General features: G+C 25.3%; 2 protein-coding genes across 3 annotated transcripts; one reads left to right on the forward strand and one right to left on the reverse strand.

Moving 5' to 3' along the window:
- Positions 1 to 171: 171 nt before the first annotated feature.
- On the forward strand, positions 172 to 14,652 carry LOC132920093 (growth arrest-specific protein 2-like). The gene is made up of 8 exons (XM_060982167.1): positions 172 to 333; positions 5,182 to 5,405; positions 10,539 to 10,663; positions 11,609 to 11,750; positions 12,123 to 12,303; positions 12,364 to 12,526; positions 13,350 to 13,466; positions 14,323 to 14,652. Exons 2-8 carry the CDS (start codon positions 5,243 to 5,245, stop codon positions 14,596 to 14,598), a joined length of 1,167 nt encoding a protein of 388 aa, XP_060838150.1. The 5' UTR covers positions 172 to 333; positions 5,182 to 5,242; the 3' UTR covers positions 14,599 to 14,652.
- Positions 14,653 to 14,678: 26 nt separating this feature from the next.
- Positions 14,679 to 24,519, reverse strand: LOC132920092 (FHIP family protein GJ17503). Of its 2 annotated transcripts, XM_060982163.1 has the most exons (14): positions 24,091 to 24,519; positions 23,447 to 23,631; positions 22,415 to 22,669; positions 21,960 to 22,353; positions 20,969 to 21,010; positions 18,302 to 18,472; positions 17,899 to 18,092; positions 17,688 to 17,830; positions 17,070 to 17,175; positions 16,871 to 17,016; positions 16,629 to 16,807; positions 16,369 to 16,528; positions 16,177 to 16,279; positions 14,679 to 16,069 (listed from the first exon to the last, which is right to left on the reverse strand). In XM_060982163.1, the coding sequence occupies exons 1-14, from the start codon at positions 24,208 to 24,210 to the stop codon at positions 15,958 to 15,960; spliced, it is 2,310 nt and encodes a 769-aa protein (XP_060838146.1). In that variant the 5' UTR covers positions 24,211 to 24,519; the 3' UTR covers positions 14,679 to 15,957. The 2 variants fall into 2 exon arrangements, with proteins under 2 accessions (XP_060838146.1, XP_060838147.1); XM_060982164.1 differs by lacking the exon at positions 20,969 to 21,010 and having other exon boundaries at positions 24,091 to 24,518.
- Positions 24,520 to 26,160: the final 1,641 nt, after the last annotated feature.

Consider the following 26,160-nt stretch of genomic DNA (forward strand, 5'->3'; position numbering starts at 1 on the left):
ATTACATTTCGGGGCTTCTCATACGAAGCCTTTCTGTACCTACACCACATCGCTTATTTGTGTATTGTAGTATAAATTATAATGGTTTATATACACGCAACAAAATATTGTAAGTTGTCACACAAGGCAGCACTGAGCGTTTTGCTCAATTTCTCCCGAGTTTTCCTATCCCGAGCCGCCAAAACATACAGTTTCCATCGCCGCGCGCTCGTGTGATTTTCGTTGTTCTTCTGATCTTCATCGCTGCAATAAAATTATGTCTGGTACGATTTTTCAATCGACGTTTAAGATCAGTACTAAAGTTTCTAATATGGAAAGTTCAATATCAATAAAGTGAGTAGAATTTTCTTTGTATGTAATTTATTAATGGTTGAAAATTCATAAAATGTCATACTTTAAAATCATATTCGAATTATGGATATATATGTATATGATTTCATAGTTATTCATATTTAGTTTACTTAAACATTTTTGTTAAAAAAAATGTATACAATTAGAAATTACTTTTACGAAATAATGTTGTAATTGCTTATATCAATATACTTATACATCTAGTTACGTATATCTTGTATGTAGGTACCACAAATAAGTATACTCTTTTATATTACTATACTGATTACGTACTGAACTTTATTAATTATACACATTTTGACTTATGGATGTCCATTTTAATTTGGATTTTGTTTACGTAAAATTGGTTGTTAGTATATATCATTAATTATATTGTATTTAAAGAAATAGTTATTTTGGAAATATGAATTCAAATTTAGAATCTATTAATTCATTTCTAAATAAATATAAAACTAATTTCATTATGATTTCGATTTTGGTGAAAATATTGTAAAAAAGTATAGTATAACTATTGTCTATGTATATTATTAGTCAAAATATTTAAAATCAAAATATATATTTTCCTGTACGATTACATGAATTTCGTTTACATAGAATATAATACCTTGTATAATAGATTATAGAAATACTCAAACACATTATAACTGTTCTTGCGTTTGTAATATTTTGATCTATTGGGTTACAATGAAGGCGTACGCATGGATTCAGCTCCCCATTCACACACACACACACACACACACACACACACACACACACACACACATACACACACACACACACACACACACACACACACACACACACACACACACATATAACATATATTATGAAGTTTGACAATGTAATGATGTCCGGACAGCAATTGTTTCGTCATGCCTAAAATGAGACTATATACTATTATGTTGAATATAAAAAGTATGAAAAATATGCTTCCAATTATGTGATGTGACAACCTCGGGGTACTTATATTAAAAACGTGATGGATGCTTTTTTCTTACAACCACACGTGTAAAAATGACTTTAAAAAATCACGTTCAGATTTTTTCATAATTTTATTAATATTTATTATATATAGTTATTACATATCATTCTCATAAATATAGAAAAATACTTTTTAAAATTACTTAGCTTTATAGTTAATATATAAAATAATATAATAACATTTTATAATAAAATAAATAGGTTCCTGCTGGTTAGGTATTTAAAATTATTATTTTTTAAATACATATAAAGAAGTGTGCCTAGGATGAATAATGAAAATGTGAATTTTACAGAATTCAACTTAGATTTTTTAATAAAATTCATTATAGGTATACTGAATAATACCTATATAGGTAGTAAATGTTTCTTTTATATAGGTAGTTCTAATAATAATTTTTATTTAACTTAAATTTATTTTATTTTAACTGATTTAGTAAATGAATCATTTTGATCGAATTGGTTAAACAATCAAGTAAAAAATAAAAGTCGGAAGATATCTAAATTTATTTAGGTACTTGAATTTTATTTTAATCCCAAATGATTCTCAATATTTTATTAAAAAAATATAGGCCAATTTGTATAATAATATAAACAATGGGAAACCAAGCGTTTGATAGGATATTTTGGGTGTCATACTGACACAATCCTGTGCTAGGTAGACCGTATAGTGGGAAATGAACCTACCTATAAGTAACTGACACGTTTTTCATTCCAGTATCAACACAATTCTACCGTGTTTTTATATATTTTATTGATAGAAAATAGATTCAGCCGAAACAAATTGATTAGTAGACACTTTCTAAGTGTTATTTGCAATGGTATATATAAATAATAAATATATACAAATCTAACTATTGAAAATTCATTGCACAACGGTCAACTTAATTTGTTGATTAGAAAAAACCATATCCATACTACATTAGTAAATAATTGTTTAAAAAATATATTTTAATTACAAATTACATAGCTATTAGTTGATACATTAAATGGTTTATTAAACGTATAGTAAAATTGTAAAAACAATTGAAATTTTATTTCTATTGTTTATTTTTAATAATACTTTATGTATGGATCCTTGTTAATTATTTATTGTAATATTTCAATATGGATGAGTTTTAAATTTATTTTATTTGGCATTATTCTCATGAATAGAGCTGTCTGAGCTAAGATCAAGCGCATAAGCGTATTTATTTTTTGAATATTTAACTTTTTATTTGGATATATTTCAGTTTAAAAATTATATTTTATATTTTTAAAATTTTAAATAAAATATATCCAGATAATCTATTGCGAAAATGTATTTATTATGAAACAATTGTTTTAAGTTATCTGCGATAATAATATAAGTAGGTCAGGAACTCTGACTGATGCCTGAAAGGGTTAGATTATAAATATTTAAGGCTTATGTCACATAGAGGTATATATTTTAATGTAATTTATTTTAATATTATAGGAAAAAAGAAATTAGAAGTTTACTTAAAATTCACATGTAAATATTTAGTGTATATTTTAGTTTTAAAACAATTCGTTTTTGTAGTTTAAATAATCTAACCTACGAGTTCTAAATTTGTTGTGCAGTTATTTGAAAAGGAATTTGAGCCATTTCTGTTTTTTAGCATGGAATAAAAATATCTAAGTTTGGTGCTAAATATGTCTTGAAATCAATAAAAAACAGATTCAAAATAGCGTGCTATGATAATACGCCACACATTCATTTAACTTAAATTTTAAATTTAAAGAAAATTGAATTTAAAGACGTTATAGAAATCTAACAGAAATCTCAATTTTATCATAACACAGGGCAACTAAAACTATAGAAATGTATATTATTTTAAAATGACTATTTATCTCTCATTCCTGAATATAGATATATTTTCCTACTCAGGAAACTCCGCAAATTTCGTTATAAATATAATTAGTTGAATATTGGACACAAAATTCTTAAATTACCTACATAATGTATTGATACCTGTATTTAATTGTATATTATATTAATATTTCGTATTGGGATTATGTTTCAAGCAGAACATAAGTATATATATATAATAGTATGTACTATGTATATAACATACTTATAATAATATGTGTAAAAATGAACTATTAAACGAAAAATAAATTATGATTTTGAATCAATTAATAATAATGATACAAGAAACATACCAATGTAGTTGTATAGCATCCGGTGTATTACATTTTATTTATTATTATTAACTACTTACATACTAAAATAAAGTTAATTAATTTTTTAATGAATACTTGATTTGTACGACTTTAAAATTCTGTTTAGTTTAGTAGACCATCAAATTTATAACGCTTTTCGCTTTTTCATTTTCACTAAAATGTTAACTGTCCATGACAATTGGGTCAAACGTTCACTTAACAACACCCGCATCATATATGAATTAAAAATTATGAAGTTTAACGAAAAGGAAATATAAGATTGGTGAAGAATTATTGTAGTTTAACCGTTTAAGGCAATTTGATATTGTCACGAACAAGCCAACCGCTACCATATAACTCATATGACTGTATGAGGTAGGTATAAGTTTGTTGTATTTTGAAATGGTAATTTTATACTGCTGTTTATATGCTGAATAAAGAATGGATCTAAAAAATAATTACTCTAATTATTCAAATTTCGAGAAAAAAAAAATCAAAGAATTAATATATATTATACATTCATTTTAATATAGGTAGTTGCCAGTTCTAAACAAAAAAAAATTATAATAATAAGAACCATAACAATTTAATTTGTAGATACAAGATGGTTTTAAATCAACGTAAATTATAAGTTAAATATGTAGTATGAAATACTAGATTTATAATTTTTAAACCTAAGTTCGATAAAAAAAAAACCGTTATATATTTAAAATTATATTGATGATAATTATTATGTTTATAGGATTTGAAAATCATAGATGTTGATATTTTTTAATTTATTGAAAAAAGTGTACAACATATTAAGACTCACTCGTGAAAAACATAAAATGTTATAAATATATTAATTATTCCCAAAATAAATATTTTTTAAATACTTAAAACTGATTTGTATTAAAAGAATCACACCGTATAATACTTTAATACTACTAAAATATATTACCATTTAATTTTTATCAATTATCTTATATTTATGAATTATGACTGTTGTGTTTTTGTATGAAATATATTTAGCTCTATCTATAGAAATTATAATAAAAGGTATTTAAATATTTACTATTAATTTTAATCCATTATATAAATACATATAATGTATAATCTGCAAAAACAGTGAAATTAATGAATATTAGGAAATAATATTATATACTTATGCTATTATATTTTATAGTTAAGAATTTATAATATTTTTAATTTTAACATCTTAAGCTTGAAAATTAAATTAATATTCCTCATATTTTTTTACTATTATTGGAAATAAACAATTTAGTGTAAAGCCACATTATATTGTTTATGAACGATTAATAATACATTTTTCTTCATTAGATATTTAAATTTCAAACGCATAATAACGATTGATCCATTGATGAATTTCTTTAGTAAAAACATTTCACTTTTACTTAAAATACTATTTACTGTACAAAAATATATTTTCAAAATATTAACTATTATTAACTAATATTTTAATTATTTTAGTTACTATTTTACTTATTATAAATTAATTAGAAAATATTCTTAGAATTATAGATCGAAGTAATGTCTCCACTCAGATTTGATTATTAACTATTAAATATTTATTAAATTAAAGTATATAGTTTTATACCTTACTTGTCAATTATTTATTTGCGGAAACAGAAACAAATTAATGGATTTTTTTTCGTATAACAGCTACTTATATTTTAATTTATTATATAGTACATCCATACAACAACAACATTTATGATCCAAGATCCCTTCGCGTTCATCACTTAAGAAAATGGACGCGAAACAGAAGGGTATCCTCATAGATCATAGGATCCCTTCTACTGATACGGATCAAGAATATTTGGAACAGTATCAAGGCAAAATAGTAGACAGTCAAAATCGTCAGCTTTTACCATTACAAGAAGATTTAGCGGACTGGATAAATAAATCTTTAGGTAAGTGAAAATTGTTGACGTTATAGGCGCTGAATATTGTTATAATATTATTGTAATTACTAATTAATATGAAAATTAAATTTAGTGTTGAATTTGGTATTATGATTTATGAATAGGTAGGTTCTCTTTAATAATAATTTATCCACACACTATACTACTATAGTATATAATATACTGACTATACTATCCAGCTGTAATCTGACAGTTATATAGAATACGTACTACGTAGGTTTATATATTTTGCTTATTGTTTTGTATCATTACTTAACTTTAACTGTGAAACTGTGAAATTATATAATTATTAAAATAGGATAGCTATCGTACATAAAAATGTATCTATGATGTCTTTTATATTAAAATAGACATCGTATTTTAAAATAAATGGAATATTTTTTGTATAATTATAGGTTAGGTTTAACGAAAATCAAGCTTTTCCAATATATGTGTATTATTAAATTAATAAATTACTTATCCCCATACATTCGCAATATTTTTTTAAATTAATAAGTAGATAAGTGAAAATTAAAATTTATTTTTATTTTTAATTATTAAGTTAGATCAAAAAATATTATTAGTTATAATAATTTATAGCAAAAATTATAGTTTTACAAAGTTATACTTCAAAAATATAATCTAGATAGAAAAATAAATTAATGACTGGGATAAGATTAGCGGGTATAATAAGGCCAATATGGGTATCATACTGCAGTCTGCAAGACACTTTGTATTTACTATATGTACAGATATTAAGTATACAGTTAAGGCTGAACTTTTACATTTGTTTTTATTTTATGGAGCAAGAAAAATAATTTAATTACTCGTACCTTATTATATAATTATTAGTACTTATGGTACATTAGGTGCATTAGTTATATAGTCTATATGCAGTATGCACTGACCTACTGCTATATACATTAAAGTACATATTACTATGGGTACATTGCGTAGTAGTTATATAAATTGATTGAATTGACTGTTATATTATCACAGGTTACAATAATAATAGGCATGAAATTGATAAATATATAAAATCACGAACCATTAACACGAATTACAACCAATGTGACAATGTATATATCTCGTATTATTTAATTTAAATCATGTTTAAATGACGTGCACGGCGTGTATTTATGCGTTTCTATAGAATATCATGCGGAATTAAATTATAATATTTTGCTTTACTGTTAATTCGATTCGGCGGGAGTCACGCAAAAAGGATTTGTCAGTAAACGGAAAACCTGAAATATTGTAGGCATTCATGTTATTATCTGCAGGATATAGTGACTAGTGAGGTACAGCCGTTACAGGTACGAACCAATGAATATCATTTTTACACTGTTTCTGAAGCCATATGTCACGCTATATTGTTGTATTAAGTATCGTTATATCTACAAAATTATTTACTGTCGTCATAATATATATTACAATGTAGTACATAAATATAAATGGCTTATTTTCGTTGTTTTATTTAGTTTTTACTAGAATCGTTGCTTAACATGGAACAAATTTCATAAAAATATGTATTTATAATTTAACATATATGCTATAAAATATAAATAGGTTATAGGTAGGTATTATTCGTGTATTCTGGCATACTTTGAATAGAATACACACAATTTTGAAACTTTTTAAAATTCATATTATCCATTAAGTATTAATAATCATATTTAGGAACGTTAGATGTAAAAATTATTATTATAAAATGAATCTTTGAGCTTTGGACCAAAGATAAAATATAACGTGTAATTTAAGTAATTAAAATAAATATGAACGAGCACGCTTTACGAGTAAATAAATAAGTAGGAACGATTTTTTTTGATTTTTCATAAAAAAAATCGTTATGAGAAAACATAAATATTATTATATAAATACATAATAATATAGTACCTAGCCATATAAATATTATAGAGTTTATGTTTAATTTAATTTTTGTGAACAATAATATATTCTTTCATTATGCAGTTTGGTATAGTATAGTTAATAGTTATTATATAACTCTAAATTGTAATTAATAAAATAAATAAACTGTTAATATTTAAATTAAAATTGCATTACGTTTCTAATTATTTTTTCTGCTTATCTATTAAAATAGGTATACCTATAATTCTTAATTAAATGTCATTTTACACGTTTTACATTATTATTCATGTGATTTCGTTTCTATAATGTCAACATGCATATTAGGTATATTTATTTAATTTTGTTCGATCACTGCGGAAACTAATCAAGAGTTCGTGATTTTGGGTTTACTGGCCTTAATAATTTGTAGTCACCTTCTGTTTAATCATTCTAAAAAAATCTATCTTGCTATTCCAGTTAAAAGGTCATATGATTTTTTCCTAGAATATATTTTATTGATACCTTCTAATATATGTATACAATATGTTTATAACGTCGTACTGAGTCTAGTATAGGTATTGTAGTGGTAAGGAGAGTTATACGGTATACTATATAGATATAACTAGATGGTAGACTTTGAAATGTCACGTATAAAAAAATAATAATAACAAAATAATAACAAAAAAAAAAGAACACAACACAACCATGACAAAAGAGGCCTTCATGATTTACCATTCTATCTTTCTCGTATATCTATTATTAGTGGAACAAAATGATGGATGTTTTTTATACTTTTTTTCATAGATTTTATAGCGGTTTTTTTTTATATTGCGAAACTAAATTCAATGATTCCACCTACAAATAATAAACGTATAGTTTCATCTAATTTATTTAAAGAGCATCAAAACAGTAAAAACATAACATCCAGTCAAGAGGGTGGAATCAATATTATTCTGGTTAACCCAGTCACAGCATCCCTGGAGTGACGTCACCGATCCCACCCATTCAAGGTCAAATAGAAAATACAAGTGGAAAAATGCCCTCTGTGTATATTATATATGTATACGTATACTATATTTCAATAAAAACCTATATGCGTTCAAATTTGTTAAAGATCTGTTGAGTTCCTTTATAAGTATTTATCATTTTTTGCATAATATGGATAATTAGAATTTAGAGTTAATATGAAAACATAATATCTTGTCATTCAGACATAATTACGCACTTTCTAAGAATTGAGCACACCGATATCGCATCCATAAATACATGTATAATAAAGTACTAAGAACAACCCTACTGTAATTAATGTAATGAACTCTTCAGTACTCACTCTAAAACACAATATAGACAGAAATTCGCCACGACAAGAAATATCTTAATCCATTTTTACTTATAGGAATTAAAATACCCATTTAATTCATGGCTTTTTTTCAAACCATTGGTAATGATACTAAAACTTAAAAATAAGATAGTATATGATGTATTCATATAAATTACTATTAAAAAAAATGTATATCCATTATAATATTAAAAATTTGTTAACTAGATTAATGATTATTAAGTTGATGTAAATTTTGGCTAATGACTTAGTTATCAAAGCCTTTACACTTAATAATAAGTATTTAAATATAATATGTTCTATAGTGACACTTATCGTGGTAATAATAATAATATTTTATCTGTTAAAATCTAAATAACATTATTGCAATTAACTGAATTAACTATTAGGCATAATGCATGCATGCTAAACATAAATACTTAATGAGTAATGATACATATATAATTAACATATGGTACACACAATCATAATCATATGATTTACATATATGAAAATGTATCTGTACACATTATAAATATATCAGTTTTTTTTACTTTAAACTATTTTATTTTATTCTAAAGGTATACAGATAAGAACATTTTTAAATATATTTAACCTCTTATCTATATTAAAATGTATATCTAATACCTATATATATATTAGAAGTAATAAGACATATAAAGCTGTATAATGATTATTGATTAATAATAGGTATAGGTACCTATATTGGTTATATTATAAATCATCTATTATACAACATATTTTTTTATAAAATGTATGAAAGATTTATTGCATTACTTTTTACTATATTGTAATGCAGTTTTCAAAGTACGTATAATATATATTGGGCTCTATTTATTATTTAAGTATATACTTTAAAATTAAAAAAAAAATAGAAGAATGAGCTATAACTTATAAGCTTGTTTTTTCTTATAAAAAAAAATAATTATTTAAAAAAATATTTTTATAACTTTTAATGTATAAATGTATATTATATCAATTTTTTAATCATATTTTATTAACTTATTATAATGTATAAGCATTTTAAAGTTTACAACAGCATCAGAGTAGTTTGTAAAAGTAGAACAAAATTAAGATAAGATAATTTTTAACAACACAATTTAATCATTATATACAGGTATATTTTTATATTATATAATAATATATAGGTAAATAAAATAATGCGATTAAAAATAGCTTTGGATGATGATAATTTACTGATAAAAAAAATATTGTTCGCATTATTCTGATAAGTTTTAATTATGTAACCATTGACCTTAAATAAAAATGTCTTCGGTTTAAAATATCTACCTATTTAAATAAATAATACTTAGGTAAGATATTTTACAGTTAAAATTATTTATTAACGGTATAGTTCTACCAATAGTAGTTATAAATTTGGAATAGCATTACACTGAATAATATTCTTAGTCACCTGGCATCTGGATACGCTTATATTCGATAGTCATTCTCTATTATGCCAGATAAGATAGGACAAAAGTATATTTTTTAAGACGTAACGGTGACTAAAATTTTAGGGCTCATCGCTGATATACCTACTAAAGTCATTTAGTCATCATACTGCTGTTCATGTTGAATCCAAACTGTATAGGTGATAAAATACTAGTATACTACCTACATATAGTCATGGAAAACGTAATGAATTTTCTTTTTAGTTTAACTATTTTATTATTAAAACAAAAAAACCGACGTTTAAAACCACGACTATGTATCTTAAGACCTTCTATTATCAGATGTCATCGCAGAAGTAGATCAAATTTAAATTTTAACCACTAATAAAAGTACTTAATAACTTAATATAAAATGTAAATATCACTATATACTTATAATAATTAGGTTTTAAGACTTATAATAGCATGTAATATGTTAACATATTATTTAATAAATAAATAAAAAAATTATTTTATAAAATTGTTTGATTTTGCAAAGATTAAAATATTTTTTATTATTTTTAGACATCGATTGGTTGAATGCAATCAATCTTTTGGATATGTTGGACAATGGTGTTATACTGTGTCGCTTAGCAAAGACAATCGAGTGCTTAGCACACGAGTCAATACTTACAGGACATTATAAAGGCGTACGTTGAATTTTAGATTTATTTAAAACATAAATTAATCGTTTAAAAATACGGTTTTCCTGCCGCGTTTTGACTCAGTGTCATAACAACGTGCTATTTCACTGTTTGACGCTGCAGGGAACCCGTATTTTACGAGTATTAAGACTATAGCGTGATCCAATTCGAGTCCGCAAGCATTTTACACAACTGCGAATAAATTTGAAATTCATCTACCTTAATGTGCGTGCAATAATAAAAATTAATTCAATGTGGTTCTACAGTCATATATAACTATTTTTTTTAACTTTAGCACGAGGGCTGGTTGACAGCATTCCTCCAATCTTTACGCTTCTTTGATTTTTGCTTTAATTCATATTATGTTACACACCCCAGATCCTTGACTAATTGGCCTATGTAATCGTATGGTCTTCCTGGACTATTCTTTCCTTCTATTATTCTACTTAGTAGTTAGTAGGTTGTTATGTCTCAGTGTTTATGTCCAATAAGCTGAGCTGTTTTAATCTTCAGAGCTTTTAGGAAGCTTATTTCTTATCCTAATCTACGAAAAACTTCTTCATTTAATATATGGTCTACCTAATTAATTTTATGAATCCTTCTATAGCACCCCACTTTAAATGCAAATATGTTCTTTTTGTCAGCTTTTTATATTGTCCATGTCTCACTGCCATAAAGGGCCACGCTCCAGACGTTCTCCTTCTTTCATTTATCATATCTACTATATGTTGTTATTAACTAGTGGCTACATTACTATTGGAAAGAGTTGATTGATCAGTATGCTTGCAGGTTCACACTATTTTGAAACTACTATAGTGATATTATTCAGTTATAAGTTTAAAAATTTTAAATTAAATTAAATTCTTATAAATACCCTTATAAATAATATAAATGTGTTGTTTGAAAAGTGATTAATTATTAAAACAAAAATAACGAAAATTTAATTTTTAGGATTTACCGACAATATCTTCACGCTGTTTTGAATCAGCGGCAAGGCACAGTTTTTTCTCAAGAGACAATACGGAAAAATTCATTCAATTTTGTCGCCGGCTTGGTGTACACCAACACCTTCTGTTTGAAAGTGAAGATCTAGGTAGGTACCTATATTTACATACTTTCTCAGTGGCATAACGTGAAATTTAGTGGCCCCGTAGCCTATATTTGAGATGGAAGTCTTCTTAAGCACAGAAATTAAATTATTAAATTAAGATGATAGAAGTTAATAAATATATACATATTACATAATATGAACTTTTCGAGTCTTCGTATGATTGAACAAATTATTTTTCAGTTTTTTAAAATCATGATAAAAGTACTGTGCCCTTCAAAATTGAATGTACTTCGTGGGCCTCGATCTAAATAGTAAATACGCCACTGTACCTTTACTCATATACAAATTAATATACGCACAAATTTTAATTTTGAAGAAACACGAAGTACTTTAATATTTTTATGTCTTGCACAGTTTTGCAAAACAAACCTCGTAATGTTGTATTGTGTCTGATGGAAGTGTCCCGCTTGGCTTCTCGATTTGGTCTGGAACCACCGGGTTTGGTGCAAATGGAAAAAGAAATCGACGCCGAAGAAGCCAGAGACCAGAACGACGGCCCCGATACAAAAATATCTACTCCTAATATCAGACATCGGTTTGTTTTGTATAAAAACAAAAATTAAATCAAAATATCATTAATAATCATTTATTATAGTTCAACCAGTGCAATACCAATGGCTATCAGATCGGTGAGTAAATTGAGGAGAACCGAGAGCCTCGGGGCCACGTCAATGGTTACTTTGAAATCAGAGTCGGACACTACAGACGACGATTATACAATGGAAGGTGGCAATAACTTAAGTGAACTCGATTACAAAGTAATTTGAAAAAATAATATTATATATTCCTTTCAACTACTCAGCAGGGCGTTATTTCAAAATTTCGCGTAGAATGTAAAATATTTTACCAATAAGCTAATCAAAATATAATTAAAGCCGATCGTCATAGTCTTGTAAAAGATACTTTTTAAAAATATTCAAGTACTTAATTGCTTTGGAAAGTATAAATATGCAATTATAATTTTAAAAAAGTATTTGAGTATATAAATACTGATTATTAGGTACCTTCTTAAAAATAGGCATTTTAATACTTAAACATTTTTTTGAGAGTTATATAATATGTACTTATTGTACCTTATATCGTTTGGTGTAAATATAAGTTATAAGCCCATATCCATCTATTTTTCGTATTTGATAATATAATATCCAATATTTAATTTTTATAAAAGTATCGAACAATATTCTGTTTTGGAATGTAAAATTAAAAATGTTGTCATTATAAAAAAAATAATAACATTTTAATACTTAATCATACTCATAATTTTATAGTATTCAAGAAATATGATATTCCCCTATGTTAGGAATTTCAATCAAAAAAATTATCATAGTTATTATTAAAAATGTCTAAAACCATTAACATGTTAACATTTGTATTGGAAAAGCATTTATCAATATCAAAAAACATACGTAAAATATAAAAAAATCCCTAATTTTATGATATACAAATGAATATGTTCTAGAAAATGATGCCCCTATCTTACCACCACTATCTATAACCTAAATTATAATTTGTAAATGACGAAAAATGTTATTTATGATTATTGATTAAGTACCTACTTACCTATAAACAATAATTTTATAGGTGAAACAAGCTAGTCGACAAGCTCTTGCGCAGTGTCGTTGTCAAGGGAAAAAATTGAAATTGAAAAAAATAGGAGAAGGACGATACAATATACACGGTCGAAACGTGTTTATCAGGGTAATGATTATTTTGCTGCTTTAAATTGATTCGGTTGTTGTGAAAAGAAATATAATTTCTTATAGAGATTGTGGACGATCCTAGGACAAGTAGAACATATACAAAGATGTATATGATTTTGGAATGTAATGGTCTGATTCACAATGACTTTTTTTTATGGTTATCGAACGTGTTTAGATTATACGTATTCTTATATTACGTATTTATAATTTATTTTCGAACTGTATAGTGATCTTGTTTTAATGGCAATGCATAGAAACATCTGAGCAAGTAAGATAAATTGATCAAAAAGAAAAGGAAATTCAATTTTAAAATTTAATTATATTATAGACATATTATAGTAGATGTAGGTATATACATTTAAAAATAAGTGTATTGAATAGATACAGTGTTTTACGAAGCATACTCACCCATTTTTCTTCTTCAATAATGCATTTATTCAAAATCTGATTTTTGGAATTTGGAATATTTAAATATACTCTAAGACCATATACTTAAATTGTTGAGATTTTTTTGTTCGACTTAAGAAGACAAGTGTTCTGTGGCAATAAAAACATCTGTTTTTCAAATGAGAACCCTCCATTTTAACTCTTAAATTATTTGGTCTTTATTTCTTTTGAAAATTCGAACGAATATTTTGTGAGGGAAAATTTTATGTGTAATCAAAAAATGCACAAGGTCAATTATGTAGATGATCAATTATGGTTTTACTACAAATCCGAACACCCCCTCCTCCCTCGTCATATAATTTACCCACGTATGCACTAATACGTACAAAATTATTTTGTAACCGACTGAATTGACTATTGAGCATCACTAGACAGGAATTGTTTGATATATTTTTTTCTCTACACAGTTGTTAAAAGGTACGCACATGATGGTCCGTGTCGGAGGCGGATGGGACACATTAGAAAACTTCTTGACCCGTCACGATCCTTGTCAAACGCCTGGCCGTCCAGTCGTTCGAGTTTCGACGCCATCCAGTCACCGGACGCCGTCACCTGCACCACCGAACAGTCGGGTCCAGTCACCGTCACAACGCAAGTCGTCTATTCCCAGATATCTTGGGTCAAAGTTTAACTCGCCCAACGCATTCAAAACGTTGCCTGAATCCGCACTTTTAGCACGCTAATGTTTTCCTATAGTTATGTTGTATATCGATTAAATAAATATTTTATTATTATTATTTTATATTTAATATAACACAATACATACATATATATAATATATTTAAGATAAATAAAACAGATATAAAATATATTATATATTAGTTAAATATTATCTACACACAAATACACAACATAATATTATATTAAATTTTTTTCTACTACAGAAATAACTAAATGGCAAGATTATACATAAAATAATAATAATAATAACTATTATAATAACAACAAAGTTACCTATTATTTAATAATAATTGTATTACATGAACAGAACAAAGAAAATAATAATATAATAGTCCTGAGTATTTCAAAAATATTAACTCGACAAACTATGTAAAAACAACATAATATTAACAACTGTAACATAGCTAGAGTGGGTAACTAACAATAAACACAAAATAACAAATTATTATCTGATAGGAAGCTACAATAGAAATGTCCTTTATTAACGTTGTGTTAACAAATATATCATTTTACAAAAATATATCATTGTCAGATCTCTGAAGTCAAAACTTAACACATAGGATTCATTCATTCAGTATACAATTTTATACTTTTTTCTTTTAAAAAAAAGACACAAGATGGTTTAGCCTTAAACAAAATATAATCACATTATACTTTTTTGTAAGAGCTATAGTCGTGTTTTGTACTATTAATTACATTAATATCGATAAACATGTAATGTAAATATTTAAAAACATTTTATTTTTGTTAAAATTAATTAAGCGAAGAATGAAGTTTTAAATGTTTAACAATATGAAAAATTAATAAATAAATGTCTATAAGATCTATGAGTTACTCTTAACTATGGTGGAAGACAACATATTTTGTGCATTTCAAGGTATATAGTAGTTAAATTTGAACTCAGATAAAAATACAAGTTTGAATTTATAGCATGGACTTTAAATATTATATAATAATAGATTATTTCAACCGGAAGATCAACTTTGAATGCACCAATATTAAGTCAATATTAAGTACAGCAGTCTGTTGTGATGGAAATATGAGACATAAGTTATTAATACTCGCATAATTGCAAATTTAAAATATGGACGGAATATTTTCCTTTATTTTATATGATATTATTATATCATAAAATCTAATTTAAGCTTCAACTAACAATAAAAATGAGTAAAAAATAATTCACAGATCTATTAATTAAAACGATAGGTTTGAGCAAAACATTTGAGTCAACAATTTAACAACTTCAAAAGGGTAAAAACTTTTTAAAAGTTCACAGTAAAAAAAATATATTTATGTACTAATAATATGAGTAATATTAATAATATTATAATTCAAATTGTACCTATATTTATGTACACTAACTAACTAATTGTGTGTTCTTGACAAATGGCCGACAATTCCTTTAACCATTCTGCTAGAATTATTGCATTTATTGGCAAGTCTAAGGACTCAGTTTCGTTTTCCTTATAATACCTAGTATTTTTTAATGATAATAATAAAAAAAAAAAAAATTAATATTAGACTTTGATAGGTTAGAAAATTCATTATTTTAGAGGAAGTATATTTCAAAACAGTTATACCTGTAACCATTACTTGTGGATTCTAATATGGCTTCCTTGTTACCAGAATTTCTTCTAAACATTGCTCCAAAGGCTACTGATATGCTACGCCGTTTGGTTTCCCCTAAAACCCCATCAAATCAAAATTGTATTTTTATAAAGATTAAAAGATTGGGTTTTATCCAAACGACAATTATAAAAATTATTTTATACCTCTGGAAAATGCTTCAGGAATTTTTTCACTGACAGAACGATTGCATTGAGTGTTGCACAGTTTATTTTCTCGTTCGATTAAAAATGTTTCAGCTTCTTTAACTTTTTCCATACGACTGCTTAATTTGGTTTCTATAGTCTGTTTTAAAGAACGCAATATCTAAAAAAAAAAGTTAGTAAAAATGTTACATTTGTGTGCAATGCATAAATTGATTAATAAACTAATCCTATCTACAGAGTATTGGGTAACAAGTAATTACTTGAAACAGAGAACGTATGCACGGCTGGAAGATCATTGAATGATTTAGTAACAACGATTGAATTAAAGGTTTGTTGTACATAGACAGACGGGTCATGACGGCAGTCAGACGTAGATTTATCCGAAAATCTTGTTCAGGCAAATTTTCAAGATTTGAAAATAGCGCCTCGAGAAATGGACCTAAAAATCAAAAATGTCAAAACAAAATGTATGTGTAATGTGTAATATTAAAATCAATCTTACCCAAACAAGGATATTGTGTAAATGGTTCTTTTGTCTTGAATGCTGTCTGTCTTATAAAGCATGTAGGCGAATCACTTCCACACGGTGAAGAAGTGTTTGATAAAATTTCATCAGCAGGTCTACAACTCTCATCATTTCCGAGCATTCTGAAAAATAAAAATATTTATCTTTTTCTACATTTTAAAATTTCAAATCATACTTGTCAATGTCTTTCACAGCTTTGAAACTTTCATATCCACTTGAACTATCGTCAGCTGATAATATGCTATTTTGATCATTCTCCACTTCATTTGTTTTAGTTTCAACTAAAAACCATATTGTAATATTAATAATTGATTAGTGATTGTATTATATAGATTTGATGAATATTGTTTAATACATTATCATTTATTTAACATCAATTTTTAGTAAACAAGGTATATATTAAACAAAAAAATTACACATTGAGAAAACTTAACACATAATATTATTTGAAAATGAAAACTTAAAGAAATGTGTTCACTTGAAATTATACCCAATGCTAAATTATCAAATTTGAATTGCTTGTCAAAGAATTAAAGAAGTATAATGTATACAATTTGTATTAAAATTAATTTAAGTGTCAACGTATTAATGCAGTCACTTTTTGTTTTTTTAAATGAAGTATATTTTGAATTATCAAAAACACTATTGAAGCACAACCAATCTTAATTTATCAGAAAACCAATTTTTAAAAAGTAAATCAAACTTGATAAAAATGGGATTTACAACACCAATGTGTGTATGGTGTTGAAAATTTTTATTAACCAAAAAAAAAAACTTATTTAAATATAATTACCTATTGAGTGAGATGGATTTTCTCCATCATATAAATATGTCCAGTGTTTAGTTTCCATAGCACATTCGGCTATCTTAATTCGTGCACAATTCAAGTAACCTCGGTATTCAGAGTATAAAGTTTGAGAATTAACATTCTTATATCTAAAATTATATTATAAAATTATTATCAAATTAATAATAATAAATCAAATTAAATTTGTATAACTCACTTGAAGACATCCGGTATTAAGGACAAAAATATGTCAGCTGATTTACAATATGAATCTACTTGTTTAATACGTGAACGTTGGCTAAGCATTATGTGTGTGCAAGGCACTAAATATTTGAATACTAGTTCCAACATAACATCCTCACAATTCAAGTCTAAAATTGTTTCCATCAAAGCAAGTGTGGCAATACAAACCTAAGACATTTTTAACAAATTCTTAGTCGTAAAGAATAATATACTTTAGTAGAGTAAATGCATATAATTTATCCTACAATTAATGAGTTAAATGTACAAGCAGAAAAAATTATTAATATAAGTTTTATTACTTGGCCAATAAAAATAAAAAATATATATTTAACGACAATATTAGCCCTATAATAGTGTTTAATATGTTAATGGAGTACCTTAAAAGATTTGTTATTAATTCGATTGATGAGCAGTTCAATAATTTTTATTTTTTCAAATCTTTCACACAGAACAAATTTTACAAATGTTTGTAGAAGTCCTGGATGAGTGACACTACGAAGTAGTAAATCTAAGTATACTGTTGCTGTAGCTACTTCTTCTTCTGCCACCTGAAAATAGTATAATAAAAATGATTATAAAGTTTATAAATCAAAATTTGGTAATTTTTTATATTTATAAGACATTACATGTACACACATTTTGTATTAAGTCTGATATTATCTAATTACGTACAACAAATAAAAATGGAAAAAATAAATATTATTAGATTTTACAACAATAAACTATAAAATAGTTTAACATTTTATTGCTTCAATAAGATAGTTCTATTTTTTAAGCATTAAATAACACATGCATAGACTCCTTCATCATTTTCAAACAAATAAAATTACTAAATTATAATAATTAATAATTGTATTTTTTTTTTAATATAAATGAAATAGGTATAAACAGCAAACACAAACCAAAAATATTATAAACATTTATTAGAAGGAAATTTAGAAGATAATTTAAGAGTGTACAAAATAATAAAATATATTAAAGTAATCATAATGTTCTATAAATATATGTCTAGATAAGAAAAAGTCAAATATAAAAAAGCCTTCAAGGTCACAATAATGGATGCTATTAAATTTAAATTCAATGATAAATTTCTTTAAATATTTATTATTTTATTTTATTTATTTATGTTTTTAATATTAACAGCTCAAATAATTCATATAATATTATTATAGTTCTAATTAACTACTTATGACATTAATGATACTTTGATGTTTATAATATTAGGACCTTACTATTCCAAAGTGATAAGGCCCTAGAGCAATGTTTGCTGTTTGTTCTGGCAGTTAATCCATTAATGGTGTTCTATCATTATTTATATTATTAAACATGGTTAATATATCAAAAACACAAAAGCTTGAAAATTACATAGTTATATAAAATAATTATAGTCTTGTTTCATAAGAAAATAAATAGTAAATATAATATAAATTAAAAAAAAAAATTAAATCATGATTGGATAAATGTTTACTTCGTTTTATTGACTATAATTCAGATATGTAAATAATAGATGCAATATTGTTGCTAATTTTATTTAACATTTTATAACATTATTATACTTATTATTTTAATTAAAAAAGAAGCACAGCATAATATAGCAAGTTCTAAAATATGTATGAATGGTTAATGGAAGTTTATGAACAATAAGTTATGTACAGTAGGAAGCTTACTACTCTTGTAGTTGAACTAATTTACATTAAAAGCACAAGATTTATTTGATAAATTAGAGCAGACAAGCGTATTTTACATTTTTCCTATACAAGTGTTTTTTAATAAGACAAAAATAACTTAATAAAGATAAAAACGTGAAATGAGAGTCTATGGCAATAACCATGAAACATGGTTAAAGAAAATTAATGAGAGTAAAAAATATATAATATGGGAATAAAAACAGATAATTCTTAAGAAATAATAGATATCAGACTACTTAGATTATACTAGTACCACATTTCTATAGTCTGTCCAGCGAGAGAACGCACCGATTCTGCGCATCCTCCGCGTCATCATGCTATCAAAACTGGTTTGCTTATGGCTGGGTGTCATTGAGGGAATTCGCAGAAAAACTGATTTTGGTCGGTTTGCGGCGCATTCGCTCGCTGGTCAGGGTATAGTTTAATTTTAAGTAATATATCAAATTTTTAATAAATTAAACATTTGTGTATATAATGTATTTAAATGAATTTTTAATAGATACAAAATTAAGACGACTTCTCATCTGCATGTGATGTCTCTGTCTTATAAGTGCAAACATTTAGAAATTATCATTTAATTTTGTTAGTTTTAATATTAAAATGTCCTATGTCCTATTATCAAACTTAAAAATAACAACATATTTTGTGATTCTTAAGAATAATTTTTTTCAATATGTTAATTTTGAAGCAAGTTATGAAAACTTTTAAATTATAATATTTTAGATGCTTTTAACTTGCTTCAAAATTAAAATATCTAAATGAAATTTTCAAAAAACTAATAATATGTTGTTAGCTTTTAATGAAGTTTAACAATAAGTAAATTTACTCTAATATTAAAATGGAAAATGCTAAATGAGAACTTCAAAATGTAAATTTGCTTTATAGCTTTTTTACATATTTGTAGAATGAAGCCAACACAATATACAGGTAAGATGTCCTCTTAATAGATTATAAATGAAACATTATAAAGATTTTATTTTAAATTATAAATGTTTAACGTTTAGCCTACAAGTAATTAAACATTATCATGCAAAATAATAATTCAATATCCAAAAACTTAAAATATACCAAGCATGTAAAATTATCAATAACCTTGCCTAGCTTCAACATGCACTCAACAAAGAAAACAAGTAATTTATACATTTTTTCTTAGTATAAAATTAAGTCAAATATTTAAAATACTGTATTTGATTTAAATTTTAATTATAACTTATACTTAATTTTAAAGTAAACTAATAACCTTAATTTTTAAAGCTGTTAAAGAAGGTGATAAATAAAAAATAAATAAATAAGTTAATAGCCAAATTTTCAATTTTGTACATGCAAAGAGCCATAACCACATCAAATAAATTTTACCCGCGATAAATGTGTATTGATACCGCAGTTATTTTCAAAGTCCTAAACAGAATAAAACATAATTTGAACAAGTGTTTTAAGTCTTTAAAGCTTATTACAAAATGATTAATGATTGCTATAAAAGTAAAGTGCATTAATTTTTATTTATTTATTAAGCAAAAAAAGGGGGGAAGGAGTGATAGGTTAATGTGAATGTAAGTTATGAATTACAATGAGAAATGTTAGTATATTATACTAATTATTCATTCAAATTTGAATTAATTTTTTATTGACTACAGATTTTTATATTAATTATTAATTTAGTTATGTCATACATGTAATATTTTTAATATTTAATATTTGTTATTTCAGAATATTATCAATAATGGAAAATATTCTTTACTACAATGTACATTTAATTACTAGTTTCTACCCTTAATAAGCAGAAAAAAAGATTATATACATTATGATCATTGATAATAAAGTATAATATGTTTAATATTACAATTATTAAGGTGCTAAAATTAATATAATTTTTAATAAGTAATTTTTTGAGTTTATTTGTTCTTCTAATTAAAATAATGATTAACATCAACAACTTAAACTATCATTGTTATCTATGTTACTATTAAAAATTACCATACAAGTTACAAGTTAATAGTTATCAATTTAAATTAGTAAAATATATATAGGTAAATACAATACTATTTAAAAGCTTTTTAAAATATTATTTTACTAAAAAAAGAACTATAAAAGTTATATTGGTATTCCTACAAACAATTATTTCTGTTTCCACGAAGTTAAAATTAAAAAACTAGAGAGAAACTTATATCTGTTATATTCCAACATTCATGATTTGTCTATATAAAGCTAATATATTATACAATATCAGAACCGCATAGATAGGATTCAGAATATTTAAATATTTTAAATTATCTTATTTCACAATAATATAAAATTCTATATTTAAAACAAACTTAATTGAATATGAAAAATTTAATTTTAAATGTACCTGCATTAGTGCTGGCCCGACAACGGGTAGAAGGAATCCATGATATAAGTAATCCAAAAGTTGATCATATACAGTTTTATGACAAATTTTAGCAACAGCATTACATAGTTCTACTGAAGCTAAAAAATTATTTAGTTCTGGTACATCTTCAATATTTTCTGGGCTGAGTCTGTAGCAATCATTTTCAAAATCTAATTTTCGAGGCAACACTGAATATAGACCACTTAAACCAGTGGCCAATACAGGACTCACATTTGATTTAGATGTTATGATATTAGCTAATGTATCATTTTGACGAGATAATGACACAAATATCAATAAGGCATCACGAGCTTCTTCGCCAATTGATCCATCGCGGTGTATAAATGCCATCAATAATGACAATATAACACATCTAAAATAATATCACAATATTTAAATTAATTAAAAAAAAAAGTACAACAAAAAATGTTTACTTTGAATTTTTAGTGTTTTCTTTTAAGATGTTGCACAATATATTTGGTTGATGAGAAAGAACCACACAAAATTGTCTTAAAACTGTAACCAAGTGTTTTTCAATTTCTACAGATAAGCAATCACCATCATATGAGTTTAATATTAATAATAATGGATTTAATATAGAATCATCAGAAAGCAATTTATGTCCTCGAAGTTCCGAAAGAAGAACTCCATAAACTTTTAGTTGTTCTAATTTTAAATAATTTTTGAATCTAAAAATACAAAAAAACTATAAATTAAAAATAATTTATATTTAAAAACAAAAAAAAATACAGTTAATTTATGTTATGACACATTAAGTAATTTGAAAAGCAAAAATATTTATAAAAGATAAACAATTTGTAGTAACAGCTAAAAAACAAATATTTAAGTTAAAAATATCTTGTCTTTCATTGATCCAGAGTTGGGGTCATTAATCATTATATAAGTAAGAAATACTTTTGGTTTTAAATATTTTTTTTAAGAAAACACTATACACACACGTGTTATCTTGTAAATGAGGAACATAGCAAAAACTGTTTTGCACGGGAAATAACAGAGAAGACTACGGTCATAACTAAGAAACAAAATTTTCACTACATAAAAAGGAGAACTTTGGCTATGAAATAATGTTTTTATTTTTTTGATGTCTCAACTACCAATATGTTATTCAAGTTTAAAAATAATGTATTTTGAAACAATAAGAAACTTTTTTCGTAGAAATGATATAAAAAAAATAAAAACAATATTTCACTGATAATGTTCTCTCAACTATATTGTATATCAATATGAAGTCTTAACTATCACTACAGCCTGAGTGGTTCTATCCCGCGCAAAACAATTTTTGCTTTGTTGTACATGTGTAAGACGGAAACAACAAATTTAGGTGTATCATCTTTTTAACTCTTTCAAAAAATTACTAATGTAATGCATCAACAACATGTTAGTGATTGATACAAATAAAAGCTATAACTATACATCTATAATATAGATCAATACAATACAGTTACTTGTCTGTTTTTAAGCTCCATGAATATAATTTTCCAAGTAATTGATTTTTCAAAAAGTATTCAAGACATCTTGACTGATTGGTAGATTTGGCTGATTGTATATCCAGTAACAATAGCTTTATTAATTGATTTAAATGATTTATAACGGCTACAATATCATCATTCTTAATAACGCCTTTTGCAGTCTAAAAAATAAGTTATAATGTTTCATTTTATAAACTATAAATTATATTTTTTGTTCAACATTAATATATATGTATGAATGCTTGTAAAGCCAAATAATATTTGTAATCATTATTTTTAATTAAATACATTGTTTAATATTCATGTTAAGTTCTTACAATCATTAAATTAATAAAAAATATCAATACATTAACAACTAGGTGGATTACGAATTCATGAGTTGATTTTGAATACCAAAAAAAAAATACACATTAATTAATGGTTATATGCCAACTTTTTAATTCATATAGAGGTATTTTTAATAATGTTTTTAAAAATGATAAAATCCATTTTACTAAAATAGCTATTATAGGTTATCAATATACATTTATAATATATCTTTTGTATCATAACTAAATCAATTAATGTTTGAAAATAAACAAATTACTAAAAAATAAAATGAAATAATATTTAATACTCACTTGAAATCGATCAATTATTTCAAAGGTTTGTTGCCAATGTTTATTAAAACTATCAAAACATGCAGACAAATCAAGATCGTCAGTTTTTTCAATTCCTTTATTTCGTTTAAACCAACTCATATTATAAGCATTGTATTTATTTAATTGTGTACGTTACATAATATACATAATTAACAGGCATCAACAGAATTAACAATTAATAAATAAAATTACACAAAAAAAAAATCAAAAAGTATGGTAGACACAAACCCTTCTATTTAAACAGAGAAGGTATACTTAAATCACAATTATAAATACCAAACAGTGACAATTAAAAAAAAACCATGTTAATTGTTTAGGAACATTTTATAAAGAATTAATTTACATTTTAATAACATGTACAGTATTTAGAATACTGACTAATAAATAAGATTAGAATTTAGGTGCAGAAAGTTTCATTTTACACAATTTGTCAATTGTGCCATTATCTAAAAAAGGTGTGATGATACAAGTTATCAAATTAATACTGACTACAAACATGGTACGTGTATATTATGGTTACAAGGTAAGAAATAATGATAACACGCGATAACATAAAATAAACATTTAAAATCTTAAAAAAAACACAAATTGCCATAAAGGTCATAAAGTAAATAGTAAGTCAAATAATATAGAATTTTAATTTAATTTTTTAAAGTATGGAACAACTCCATTCGTATATAAGCTATAATCTTCTCCATGTGTGACTTTTAAGATAGACATTTTTACAAGTTAAAATCGTATTAATCTTTTATGACGTGTTGTATCTTATGATTTTTCTGAATCCCAAGTCCACCGAGTTGCCCCCTCCGAAAACTACAAATTTCGAATCTTCATTAACCGCCCTTTCGATTAAAAATGGTCCGGAGAGCATAAATGTTGTTTAGCCGCCCGTGTACACTACGCAACATATTCATCCAAATATAATATTATATGATCTGGGACGTACGCAGAAAAAAGTTTTGGAGGGTGTTTTTGAAAATCAGTTATTGAAAAGTAGAACTTTTTTTAATAAACATACGAATTTTTTTTTTGAAAATTAGCGATACCTACTTACAATACTTTGTTTTAAGTATAAACATTGATATAATAAAAAAAATTACAATACTAAATTTAATTTTCGTGAAGTTTTAGCCATTATATGTTAAGAATATCTTCACAGTTAATACCTATGTCTCTATGCACATTTAACAATATTAATCCATTTAACCTTTCGTCGCTAGTTTTGTTACGTAAATACGTTTTCAATCTTCGAAGGGAAGAAAACTGAGCGTTCACTATAGTAGCTATACGAATACTGAGAGCGTAGATCAATACCCAAAAATCGATGAACTGATCGGTACAGCGTTGAATAACATTTGATAAAATAAATAAAAATAATTATCATGTGTAATACGATATAATAATGTTAATAATTAAATAGTGGCTGGTAAAAAATTATATGATACAGATTTTAAAAAGTCAAATCTCCAAATTTGCTTATTTAGGTATTTGTTAATTGTTTGTTTGCGCTCCCGTAAAAATTGTTCTCTTTCTAATGTTTCTTTACATGGTTTTTTACTTTGCTTTTTAATTTTATATATGTATCAGACTGTATTCCTAGAAGAGTGTCCACAAGAATAAAAATATTTGGATGTCCTGAATGGGTCAAATGAAAAAAAAACATTTAATTTTAACTTTTGAGTGAATTTTACGGTGTAGGTAGTTTTTATTACATTTTATCTATGCGGACTCAATTCTAAGATATTATTAAGATAATAAGCTGGAATCAATTTAAACACATATAGTATGGACTCAATTCAATATCACCGATTGGCGATTATTTTAATTTGTTAGTATTAAATTTTTATTTTTGCTTTAACTGGTTTTTTACAAACACAATGTAATATCATACCTACCTGTCTATCAAAGTATAATATGACAATTAACATTAAAATAGAATAAGTAAATAACCATACGAAAACCAAATATTTCCGGAGGGTGTTTGAACATCCAAAAACACCTCCCTGTGTACGTCCCTGTAATGATATGCTTACTCATTTATGTGGTAAG

This window comes from Rhopalosiphum padi, chromosome 2, assembly GCF_020882245.1.
Source record: "Rhopalosiphum padi isolate XX-2018 chromosome 2, ASM2088224v1, whole genome shotgun sequence".
NCBI lineage: Eukaryota > Metazoa > Arthropoda > Insecta > Hemiptera > Aphididae > Rhopalosiphum > Rhopalosiphum padi.